At 48.3% G+C, this 13,172-nt stretch overlaps 1 protein-coding gene across 5 annotated transcripts in view; it reads left to right on the forward strand.

Moving 5' to 3' along the window:
- LOC144806245 (uncharacterized) overlaps positions 1 to 13,172 on the forward strand; it is a 183,123-nt gene that overhangs the window by 131,453 nt on the left and 38,498 nt on the right. For 2 of the 5 annotated variants that reach the window (XM_078672646.1, XM_078672647.1), the window contains exon 1: positions 8,171 to 8,443. The exons of the other annotated variants lie outside the window; for them this stretch is intronic. In XM_078672646.1, coding sequence (XP_078528772.1) covers positions 8,392 to 8,443 — 52 coding nt within the window. In that variant the 5' untranslated portion in view covers positions 8,171 to 8,391. Of the gene's footprint in view, positions 1 to 8,170; positions 8,444 to 13,172 lie in introns of those variants that run through there. 5 annotated transcript variants of the gene reach the window in all.

The raw sequence follows: 13,172 nt of genomic DNA on the forward strand, positions 1-13,172 counted from the left end.
TGTGACACTGTACCTAGCTTGCTAAGGAGTTTTTGATTACTAACGTGAGTTTTGGGACACCCTAATTCGCCGAGGTTCCAATCCTCTGTCCACAGTTCTGTGTGAGAACAGAAACCCTGCGACAGGGGCACCCCCGACCCTTGCTGGAGCTTCATCACACTTGCGATACAACTCCAGCAATGCATTCGCCGAGGTTCCAATCCTCTGTCCACAGTTCTGTGTGAGAACAGAAACCCTGCGACAGGGGCACCCCCGACCCTTGCTGGAGCTTCATCACACTTGCGATACAACTCCAGCAATACGCCACCTTTACGGCACAGATACATCACGCATCTGTGCTGTTTTTGCCCCATGATGCGCCGCATTGTAAATGCAGCACACCATAGGTGACGGAACAGCGGCACAGAATGACTAACACATCCCTGGTGATGCGCCAGTCATCATAAATGTATCCCTATGCTTCTTATCTTGTTAGAGATGAACCGCCATATGTATCATCAAAGTTTTTTGCATTTCCTAAATAGCGAACTTTAAGGAATAAATAGCGATTCTTTACCATTCCTAGTTTGCGATGAGCTATTTGCTAATTAGCCGAATGTAGCCCAATGAAGCCCAATGTAGCCCAATGTAGCCCAAAGATGGCCGCCAGACACACAAAAAAACAAATGTAGCCCAAATATCAGCCAGATGTAGCCCAACTATAGCCCAGTGACAGAATGACCAATCAGCTTCGCAAACCTCCGTTACGCGAAGCGGAGCGCTGTTACAGATATATATCTTTTTTTGAACGTTAATTTCTCAAAATCCACTGGAGCACATATATTGAGACCTAGCAAAGGCACATCGGGCTACCAGTCCCTAATATTTTGCCAAGTTTCGTGCAAATCCATTCAGCCGTTCGATTATTATTATTTTTTTTTGCCCCGCGGGGCCCTTTTAAAACCTCCACATCAAACCTAGGGGGTCAGCGAGGATGTACTATGCCCCCTTATAGTTATTTCCCCCTTTGTTTTGACCTCCTCTTGTCTCTCGATCCTACCGAGAGACAAGATGGCGGCCGCTACGGACTGTTTGGAATGTTGACAGACGCCGGAGAACCAATCAGCTTCTCTTCACAAAGCTCCGTTGCGCGAAAAGTCCGCGAACCAGAGCGCTGCCCGGTCCGCTGTTACAGATATATATCTTTTTTTAAACGTTAATTTCTCAAAATCCACTGGAGCACATATATTGAGACCTACAAAAGGCACATCGGGCTACCAGTCCCTACAATTTTGCCAAGTTTCGTGCAAATCCATTCAGCCGTTCGGGCTAAAAGTGAGGCCAACCGCCCTATGGAAATTAACATGGGAAAAACGCGTTTTGGGACCCCCCTTTTTTCTCTGCCCCCCCTTGACGAACCCCCCCAAAATTTTCAGGGGCTGCTCAGAAACAAAATGTGCCATTTTCCTGAAAATTTCAGCCAATTCCGTCCACAAACGCCAAAGTTATTAGACATAGAATTTTCAAAAAACCCATAGAGAAAAAATCCTAACTATATATACCTACTGGCGACCGCCAGTAGGTAATATATATATATATATATATATATATATATATATATATATATATATATATTGTGCTCCAACTCTTGACAGTTTCCAAGAATTACCCACACTCACGGGTTTGCCGTATTTAACAAGGTTGCTTTATTTTCAGACAGACAGACGCCCTCGCGTTTCGGCACTCAGCCTTTCTCGATGTCGGTGGCCACCAAACACCGGCATGTTTTTAAACAATATTCACCACAATCAAGGAAGGACTACATGCTAGACAACTTTTGCCTAGCGCCATGTTGGAGTGGTGTGATATTTACAAAGTAAGATCTCATTCAATACATATCGTGATTATACACGCATGTAACTCACTCCTAGTACAAGTAATTACGCAACGTGAAATGCGCATATATTGCATCTATTTCAACATTCATACATTGTATTTACACGAATTACTGTACAACCAAACAAATATATATATAGAGAGAGAGAGATAAGTGGGTCCTCCATAGGGGGGAGGCCATACCATAGGGGGAATGTGAAGCCCTGGATTTCAGTATTGGCATTTTGACTCATTTAACTTTGGATGCTCGTTGATTTATAGGCCCCCGGGTCTGGCAGAGCTTTTCTAAAAACATTGGGGGATTGCTTCCCAGGGCACTTCTCTTTTCCCACTATATTGTGATTGGAATATCCACCTTGACCAGGTAGCTGCAGGGGATACCCAATAATTCATAGACACACTGAATCTTGCCCAGCTCACCCAATGGGTCAGCCTCCCAACGCATCTTGGGGGTCACATCCTTGACCCAATATGCCCTAACTTTCCAATCTTGGTTGAAGATCCCCTCCCAGTTCCTTGGTCTGACCTCTTCTTGATGTACTTTTCCTGGGTGGCAGCAGACAGTAATTCTCCATCATGGAACAATTGTGTACCTGCTTTCGCAAAAATTGACCCGCTAGTGTTCAGTCAGGCTCTGAAGGCTTCCAGGCCAACCCCCGCCAATGACCTGGTAGGGGGCTTGCCGACTTTACAAACTGTATCGTAAAAGCATTGGATCTCCTATCCCCTGCTTCCCTCCATAGGCATTCCAGGGATTCTCCATCTAAACCTTGGTTCATGCCCGATCTGACAGATCTAAATCATGAGTGTAAGAACTTGGAGCGAAGCTCGTGTAAGGAATTTTTTGCTAAATAGGCTTAGCGACGATTTTTTTTTGCTGCCTATCGCTGGATATGTTAGCGGAGAAAACATGCTATTAGCAACGTTTTTCTCCATTGTGCTAAAATATCCAGCGATAGCGGCGAAATGCGTGAATATCAGTCAGCTAGATGGCAGCGGATCGGTGGACTCCTGAGCCTGCGATATCATTTATTCACGACTGAGAAGTGGATCTCTTGGCCATTGAGCCTACATCTCTACAGGCGAATTAATACGACCTGTGGACTGTCGTGCAGCACACCGTGTCTTGAAAAAGACCCGCCACGACCTTAGACCTAGGCGCAGAAGGGTCGAAACGTCGACATCCCGTAACCGGCCATTGACCTCTAGGATTCCAAAACTTAAAGAAATATTCAGAATCTCTAGACATCCATCTATAATGGCCTTCAGAAAAGCAATTGTGTATATATGTATATATTGATTGTATAGATTTCTAACTTCACCTGTATATTTTTCACCACTTGACCACTATTCACTATTGTCACCAGTTTTGCACAAAAATCTATTTGGACAGTCTTTTTTCTGTATTAAATGAAATGTCAAGTAAATGACTTTAAAGCAATGAATAAGACCTTGAGTCATTAGTTGTGAGGTCTTGAACTGTGTTGTCAATAGAGGGGGTTCCTCAACTACAATAAGAGTACTGTCTGAATCACTCATGTTCCGCACCCGACAGTCCTATAGCACTGTGTCAGCCCTGATGGAGGTTTCTGAGGATATCCAGGATTGTCTCTGTTGGACTTGGCCCTTTTTCCCAAAATGTTTTGCTTTTCGCCCCCCTAATTTAAGGATGTGTCCCCCATGGTAAAGGTTACTGTATAGGCCAAGTGTGGTGTGAGACGCCATGTTAATGTGATAATGTGATGCAATGGTGTGCACTTATTTCCCCCCATTGTGTAAAATGTACCCTAATGGAATGCTGCATTTAAAATGGATGCGATGGTTGTGCGTCGTGCCACCTGACTGCGGTAGGTTAGCAGGCTAGATGTTAGGTACCCAGCCACCCCAGCATTTGGAGGGAAAGCCTGGCACCCAGGGTGCTCTTCTCCCCCCGAGCCAGTTTAAACCAGTTCCCCAGAGAATTCTATAAGGCTCTGGCACTGCCTGGAGGTTGGGGTGAGGGGGATATAAATAAGGGGGATGTGCCACCATGTGCTGAGACAGAGCTGGGTCAGGAACGTGAGGGGATCTGCTGCCAGGGGATACCGTCACTTGGGCCTGTGTGCTGGACCCTGCCCCATCTAGAACCCCTCTGCTGTCCCCAGGGCTAGTGGAAGCCCCACTTCAGGAGTTCAGGCTGCTGTGTAGGAGGAGGGCCACGCTCCACTCAAGCGCTGCGCCTAAAAGCGCCTGGAAAGGAAGGAGCACCTTGGACTGGACCCCCCAGGAGGTGAGAAGCGTTACCCTGGGGTTTGCTGCTGGGACTGTCTGCCCCCTAAGCGCCTAAATCTCTGTGCCTAGAAGGAGCGCTGTGTGTCTGGAAGCGCTATCCAGCCTAGACCTGTGCCCTTGAAAGCGCTGGCCTGCAGGAGACTGCCTCATGTCCACAAAGCGCCGTGACCAAGACTGCCCTGCTGTGTGTGTTGAGGCGCTGTTGCCCTCTTCATAGCGCTGTGTCTGCTAAGCACTGTTGAGCCAGGAAACACTGTGGGCTTAAAAGCGCTGCAGGTGCCTACCCCGCGTTTTGGTGCCCTTATGCAAATTTAGATCAAAGCGAGTGCCCACCCCGCTTTTACCTCCGTCCCGCACGAGTGCCTACCTCGCATAACATCATCCAGATCGGAGGGGGCCTACCCCTAATCGCTGCCGGGGATTCACCGCCGTGGCCCGGGGTGCTGCCGCTGCCCCATGCAAAGATAACTGGGCCCTACCCCCCGTGAGGGGCATTGTTGCGGCGGCCCCCGGAGCCAGGAGAGTGCCGCCGAAGTAAAGAGTGTGCCGCGCTGGGCCCTGAAGCAGCCACCCACATCATGTGGCTGGGGCGCCAGTGACGTCACCGACCGCTCCCCCCCCCGGCCGACGCGCACGGATTGGCCACAGCGGCCGCGCCCCCGAACGCCGTGCATGGATTGGCTGCCTGATGCCGCCGGAGAGAATGGCCAGATGTCTGCAGGGCTCCGGGTGATGAGAGAGCCCTGCAGCCACCCAAGGAGAAGCGGGACCCGTTTGGGGTACTGCCGGTGCCCAAGGAAGCAGCCGGGGAGAGCCCCTCAACCTCCGCAGGAGACGAGGAGACATCACAAGGAATCCGGTGAGTGGTGGCTCAATTAGACTGTGTTGGGGGGGGGCGTGTCGGGGCATATGGTCGGTGCCTTCCCCCGAGCACCAGACTGACTCTCCACGTGCCTCGGCTGTCAGTGGGCACCTGCAATGTTGGGCCCCAACGGAGTCAGGGGCCCAAGCGGACTTTGCCAGCTGGAAAGGTCCATTATCCCCCAGTATCAGAGCCCCTAGGGTGCTCTAAAGGGATTGTTGATGCCCTGGTGTGGGTGCCAATGGGGTTAAGTCGATGGTATATGCCCCATGTTAGAGGTGTTGAGGCTAATATGATGCCCGCTCTTGTTTTTGCACCTTATGTAGTTGGCCCCAATTATATTGCTTAGGATACTGTCCCCTGTCTTAGCTATACAAAAGGGAACCTAGGCTCATGGCTGATGCCCGGTACTAGTGTAATTGTGCAGCTATGCCCATGATTTTGCACCTAGTGTGATTCAGGCCTGTTGCTAATGTTGTTGATGCCATGTATATGCGCACAGTGTTGCTGGCCTAATGAGTTTATGCATAATGGGTGTTAATGCCTAGTGTTTCTCTCCCTCCCATTGATATTGCTGATGGTTCATGTCATGTGATAACGCTCTTTTTATTTCAGTCCTGGAAACTAACGGACTTACCTTTTTATTCTTTTTCTGATTACCCCTGTAAATAATCCCCCTGGTGTACATTGCTCTGGCGCCCATTGGCACCCCACTGTGATTACTGTGTCTTGCTTTTGAAGGTTGGAGACAATACAAGAGTCATTCTTTTTCATCGAAACCGGTGTTGTGTCTCTTTTTGTGCTGTGCCTGGTGTGTCGCCTGTGCGTACTGCGTGGATGCTTCCTACATGTCCTCAGGAGTTTGGCCTGCCCGCTCTGCACCATGCTACCCCCCGTAAAATTGGTCACCCCATTTCTAACATTGGTGGCGAGTGGTGGGATAGGACTTGTGTTTGCACAGTACCGCAACGGCAACAGGTTGCACTGCAAACTGAGCTCTGAAAAGTAATCACAGTTTTTCTTGGGGATTATTGTGTTCTTTCTGATTATTGTGTTTTTTCTGATTATTGCTTACTCCTAAAAGTGATTTTGAATTGTGTCCCCTTGTTGCATTATGGGTGGTGTCCCGGGTGTACCTTGTCAGGATGGGGTTGGTTTATAATGAGGACGACTTCATGAACTGCACTAAGCAGGAAGTTTTGTATTTCTGCAAAGAGAGAGGGATATTCCCAGTAGGCAACATTCACAGGAAGAGGGGGGAACAGTTAGAGCCCTGGGGGGACCTGTCTGATTACCCCTCTGCATATTTAAAGGGTAGATTTGGTAGAGACCAGAGGGAGGGCTCCCAGTCCATAACCCTGGAGGGTGGTTACTCTGATGGCGAGGAGGCAGAAATTGATAGGGCAGAGACGCCAGTAGATGATGAGGACACCATAGATAGGGAGTCTCGCACTGGGTCCAGTCCTGGGGGCACTGCCCCATCCCTTTCCCTGTCCCCAGAAGAGTGGGTAGATAGGAGGGAAGAAAGGGAGTATCAGCTGGCGCTGGAGAAGCTCAGGAATGTCAAGGAGTTAGTGCAGCTGAGGGTGGAAGAGAAAAAGCTAGAGACGGAAAAGGTCCTAGCACAAGAGAGGATGGTGGAGGCGGAGAGGGACTTTGCCAGAGAGAGAGTAGCTCAGGTGGGTAGGTTGTCCCCTGAGAGTGGTTTCAGGAGTCTGGATTGACCAGTGAGGGTGGGATCCAGTGATGGCAGTGAGAGTGGTTCCAGTGCAGGTAGTCCCAATCCCAGAGCCCAGGAGACAGAGTCTGATTCCCAGGAAGAGGGAGACGCGTTAGAGTTCTGTGGCAGGGGAAAACCGTCCCACCAGTCCTGGGGAGAGTTTGAGGAGGAGTGTTGGACTGCATTGGAGGATTGGGAAGGGCTGTGCCATGCAGTTATCAGGACGGTACAAAAGGGGGCGGTGATGGACGGAGCATCAGAACCAATCAAAGACTCACACCCAGTCAAAAGATATGGGTTTAATCCATCACCGTTCTTTAGCCCACTCTGCCACCCCAGTTCAGACATGGCCATATGCAAATCAGTCTGATCCTGTGCCTCATGGGAACAGTCCAGCCCGAACTGCCAAGCCATGCCTTCCCTGGACCGGAAACAAGCTTCCTAGGACCGGTTTCTGGCATTCCAGGCGTCTTCAGTCAGGCTTGCTTGAATCCAGTGGCAAAGTGAGCAAGGGACTCACGTCTGAGCATACCCTGCTACACTAATGGTGAACAAAGCAGTACAAAAGGGGGTAGTGATGGACAGAGCATCTGTACCAATCAAAATCTCACACCCAGTCAAAAGATCTGGGTTTAATCCATCACCATTCTTTAGCCCACTCTGCCACCCCAGTTCAGACATGGCCATATGCAAATCAGGCTGACCCTGTGCTTCATGGGAACAGTCCAGCCCGAACTGCCAAGCCATGCCTTCCCTGTAATAGAAAAAAGCTTCCGAGGACCGGTTTCTGGCATTCCAGCCGTCTTCAGCCAGGCTTGCTTGAATCCAGTGGCAAAATGAGCAAGGGACTCACGTCTGAGCATACCCTGACACACTTATGGCGAACAAATCGGTACAAAAGGGGGTGGTGATGGACGGAGCATCTGAACCAATCAAACACTCACACCCAGTCAAAAGATCTGGGTTTAATCCATCACCTTTCTTTAGCGCACTCTGCCACCCCAGTTCAGACATGGCCATATGCAAATCAGTCTGACCCTGTGCCTCATGGGAACAGTCCAGCCCGAACTGCCAAGCCATGCCTTCCCTGGACCGGAAACAAGCTTCCTAGGACCGGTTTCTGTCATTCCAGCCGTCTTCAGCCCGGCTTGCTTGAATCCAGTTGCAAAGTGAGCAAGGGACTCACGTCTGAAGCTTCATGTTTGCTTCTACTTTTGGCATTTTTCTTTCTAAATTGTCAGAGGTGTGACATTTATTTTATGCAGTCAATCCTCCACCCCGTGTTAAATATCCCTGAGTAGAAATTATACAAATAATAGATATGATTTGTGCACATATGTATATGTGTTTGTTTGGATGGAACTGAGCTCTGCACTTACAAGCATGGTATCAGTACAATTTCATATTTACTCAATAATTCTACCTTACATCATGTCATGCAGTTTCTTTTAGTGCATTTCCAAGGAGTGATGCCAGTAACCAGTGAAGTGCACCCAGTCATACACACACACACAGGGTGCAGCCACATCCTGTGTATAGAGCTCAGGTATCCTGTGCCCCACCTCTTCTGTGACAGGATAAAAGACATGCTCTGAGGATGCGATGAACAGAGGACCCAGGCAGGTAATCAGACACAGAGACTCCAGCACCCTCGCTTAGCACCATGAGGACCTTCCTTGCAGCTGTGGTCCTGATCCAGGCACTGTTAAAAGGAGGTAAGATGAGCGTGCCCTTTTACAATCGTAATTATTTTGAGTTCACTTAAAGGCGCACATAGATTTGAAGAGAGTAATGATCAGGACAGAGCTGACTTTTCTCCAGATATTAGCTGTACGTTTAAATGTCCCCAGCTGACTCTACTATAATATGATTGCCCTTCTTCCCTTTGTCTCTGTCTTTCCCTGTATGTTCCAATATTTATCTCAGTTTTCGACAACCTATAATTTCAGGGGAATCTACATCCACAAACTGTCCTAGGGACCGCCCTTTGTGTGCTCCAAGGTGGGCTCTAGGTGGAATTATTTGCAGTGACGTGTAGTATTCAGAGGGTGCCCAACTTTACCTGCGGGTCTGCCTGAGATTCTGCCTTGCTAGACCCTGCCACATTTCTTAGCCCTGTCCCCTGAGACTTGTCTCCCTGTGACAATGCAGTCAGTTATGGTGTCAAACATCGCAGCAGGTGCAGGATTGAGGGTCATCACATTCAGGGCATCCGTTGTCACAGTTTCCATCAGTTGATCACCAAAATATATTTGCTTGAATGTTGGGAGTGGGGAGAAGCAAGTGGCTAGTTCAACCAGCCATTTCAGAGGCCGTCTGCGTCCACAGAGTCAAGACACAGGTGGAAGCAAATGTTTCCCCAGTCTTCTTTCCACAGTCCCCTCTCAGGCAGTTAGTAATTCCTAACTTCTTCATCTGTCTCAGGTGGTATGATGCTGGGATTGTGTCAGGTTTGAAGTGGGAGAACCATTCAGGCATTGCTGATAATACTGATCAAAAAATTATAATTGTCTGGTGTTTCCACGAGGACGCTACGTCAATGTGACTCAGCTATTAAAGATTTATTTTTTGTCATGAAATTGTAGCAGGGATTCCGTTCTCCTACAGAACTGTGCATAGAGGCTTGGAACCTCAGTGAATTAGGGTGTGCCAAAACTCACCTTAGTACCCAAAACCCCCATACCGAGCTAGCTACAGTGTCTCATTGGTCATTACAAACTCCCAATGTTTAGACAAACCAGAACATGAATTTAGAATACCTCAGGTCACATGGAACACATGTGAACACTCTTTCGTTATACAATCATTTCAAACCAGAACGTGGAGTAAATGAGGACGCGTGCACATTTGAAATGTTTATTTACTAATGCAGTGTTCTCAAACGCAGTATCTTAGATAATACAAGCAAACATATTATAAGAAACAAAGTTATCAGCATAGTTACTAGTCCATAAAAGGCAAAAGGTGACAACATGCTAAAATGTTGAAATGAATAGGGGTTAACCACACCTAATTCTCACCCTCCCTAACTAGCATAGTATATTATATCTAAGAAGGTCTCTTTGGGTTTTAGCAGGGCGGCCCCATACCTCAAGATCCTAGTGGTTACGGATCACATCATCTTCCACCAGCTCTCTGCATGCGAAGCATCATCAAGTGTCTCTCGTGTGTTCTATACAGAGCAATATAAAATGCGCCTAAAACCAGATTTTGGCTGCAGCTGCATTTATGTTATGTCTAGGAAGGTGCGAAGATCAGACCTCACAACAACACTGTGTCGAGTTATCCTTGAAGGCTTCAGCACTAACTGTGCAGACACAGTTTACCAAGCAAAGCTGATATCAGAGCAATAACATATTATTCTCATGTAAATCACAACGCTCTTCTAGGCTGAAAGCTAAAACAACAATAATGTGTCGTGTGCAGAAGCAGCAAAAGGTAAAATGGTGTTTAAACATTTAATAAGCTCATGCTAACTTAACACGGTATATAGGCAAGCAGTAACTATATGACAAAATATGGAATACAATCTGTACCAACGAGTCTAATTTGTTCCTTGACTTGGGCTCCATCAAACATGAGACTTGTGTCCCAACTCAAGTTCACTATGGTGCAAGTGCGTGTGCATGGCACAAGGCAGCCACAAGTGCTCCCGCACAGGCAGAGAGGTAAACAGCACAATAGCTATGTAGACACTGTGCAGTTCTACTCTGCCTTTTAATGCACCACAGCGCATCAGCTTTGGTAGCTGCTATGTGTTGTTTCAAATGTTAGTACATCTGCCCCTTTATCTTTCATTAATTCCACTTATCTCTATTTTCCCTTTTCTATATGTTCTGTCTTTCCCAGCCTCTTTCTTTCCATTTCTGTGTTTCTGTCATTCTCTCTCTGTCTCAGTCTGTTATAATATTATTGCCCTCAGCTGGTGCTCATCTCTCTCATTTTCTGTTCATGTTCCTTCAGTTCTTTACTCTCCAAACAGCTAGAATTCTCTGTTTTTTTCTCCATTGTATGTTGTACCATTGACCACCAGGTGCCATATCACAGGAGTGCACCTGGGGTGCAGCGGGCATTCACGCCTGCTTGGTGCACTCCAGGCACTTTGGTATTACAGAAGGGGCCTCTGACACTTGTGCATCCCCTTCTGTGATAACGATAGCGCGGGCACACATAAAGCGCCAGTGCTATCATCAGACAGAAGTCACACATTTGCATGGGAGTGTGGCCTATGCAAATGAGGGATTCCCGTTGTCTCTACGCCCCTGCCATATTACAGATGTGGTGCAGAGACAGAAACTCTGTCCAGAGGGGCACTAAACATGGCACACTGTCAGTGTGCCCCCTGATGGCAGCTCTATGAAGGGGGCCCACTCACTGCACATTCCTGCAAGGGGATTTGTAATCTCCCTTAAAAGTGTGGGCAGGTCGCCGCCTGCACTGTGAAACATGGAGCAGCTTCAAAGCAGCTGCTCTGTTTTTCACATAAATTTACTACTCCTAGTACAGCATGATTTTGCTGCTGCCCTGGGGGCAGGGCATTGATCCTAACATGGCACATTTAAAAGATATGCCTGGTGTAAACAAGGAAAATGCACTGTTAGACCTGTCACCATTGGCGTGGGTCTCCCTTCCATTTTTGCTGTTGCCTCGTGTGTTTTTGCTGGTGTTAGATGCTTTGGTCACTGTGCCACTGCTATCCAGTGCCACAGCGCAAGTGCTGCCTATTGTAAATTGGTGTTTGGCTAGTTGGTTTACTTGTCAGACCCTAGTCTAGTGCAGAGGTTGCCCAGGGCGTGTAATCCAAATGCTGCTGTTGAGCCTGCAGCACTGGTTGCGCCACCCACAGAAGCAGCCTTGTAAAATGTGTCTAAGGTCTGCCATTGCAGAGCCTGCGTGCAGTCTGGTACTGTCATGCTGACTGGGCAAGTGCACTCACTTGCCAGTTCCTAAACCTTCCCTTTTCTTCATATCAGTCACCCCTATGGTAGGCCCAAGGGCAGGGTGCATTGTAAGTATAAGGTAGGACAAACCCTGGTGTGTGTGGCATGTCCTAATAGTGAATTCCAGTCATTTTCGTTTTTCACTATTGCAAGGCTACCTGTTCTCCATAGGCCAGAATAGGCTGTTATAACATCTTATAATCCTAACTGACTCAGAGAACATGGTAGAAATTCGAGTATAGTATGCCTGAACTCAGAGTGATAAAATACATATTAATGTGAAGTTGGTTATAACATTCTTTGTTTGCAAATGCCACTTTTGGAAAGTAGGTATATGCTTTTCTAACCATTCAAGCCTGCCTCTGCTAAGTTGTGGATTCCTTTGTCTGGTTTTGTGAGTGACAGGGCTGGAGGATTCCAAGAGACAGGCTGAGTCAGCCCAGGTGCGAATAGAGAGATCTGTATCTAGATGGGAGGGAGGAGTTGCACCTGAACCTTGAATAGTGCTCCAGGACTGTACTTGCCTTCCACAATGCTGGCTCCACCTCTTGTGGGGCGTCTGATGTGCCTGCCCTGCACTGTGAAAGGAAAGGAGAAGTCTGGTAAACAGAGTGCTTCAGAACTGGTTTGGACTGGGCAAAGGCCCCTCTCCTCTCAGAGAACAAAGATTTCGGGGTATAAATATTGGGATCCTGATCCCATGAAATTAGATCACTTTTGGACTACAAGAAGAAACCTTTATTGAGGAGAGGAACCTGAAGAAACTGAGGAGAGACTATTCCCAAGCTGAAGTGCTGCTTGGGGAATTGGCCTGCAGTGGTTGCCTTACTGCCAAAGGAAGGAGAAAGGAACTTTGTGTACTTTGCTTTCAACTTGTGAAGGATCTCCAAGGTCTTGGAAAAGAGCTTGTCTCCTGCTGAAGCCTCAGGGACAACAGACTTCACCCCCCAGCTCCCCAGAGTTTTTGGGAAGTGCCTGCTGCTGTTTTGGGCCTTCTGAGGGACTGCGTGTCACAAGGAGCTGGAAGCGTGACTCAACAAGAAGAAGCGTGTCGCAGTCGCTGTGCCTGCCGTCGCAATTCCGAAGGAGGGTGTCGCCGCTGGAACTGTCGCACTGCACTGCATTGGAGAGAAGAGTGCCTCAACGAAGAGGAAGTGTGTCACCATCACTGCTGCTACCGTCACAACTCCGAAGAAGGGTGTTACCGCCGTAGCTGTTGCACTGCACCGCATCAGGAGAAGAATCTCGCAATGAGGTCGGAGCGTGTTGCTGTGCCTGCCATTGCAACTCCGGAGGAGGGTGTCGCCACTGGAACTGCCGCACTGCACCTCATGGAAGAAGAGCACCTCGCGTCCCCGAGAAGTGCGCCGCCATTGGAGCTGCTGGCGTCGCCTCTTGGATGTTGCCGCTGTAGTTGACGCATCGAGCGGAAACTTCACGCATCGTGGGAGAAGAACGTTACTGTTGGAGCTGCTGCCGTTGCCTCACAAGGGTGTCGCAGCTG

This window comes from Lissotriton helveticus (assembly GCF_964261635.1).
Source record: "Lissotriton helveticus chromosome 1_1 unlocalized genomic scaffold, aLisHel1.1 SUPER_1_unloc_55, whole genome shotgun sequence".
Taxonomy (NCBI): Eukaryota; Metazoa; Chordata; class Amphibia; order Caudata; family Salamandridae; genus Lissotriton; species Lissotriton helveticus.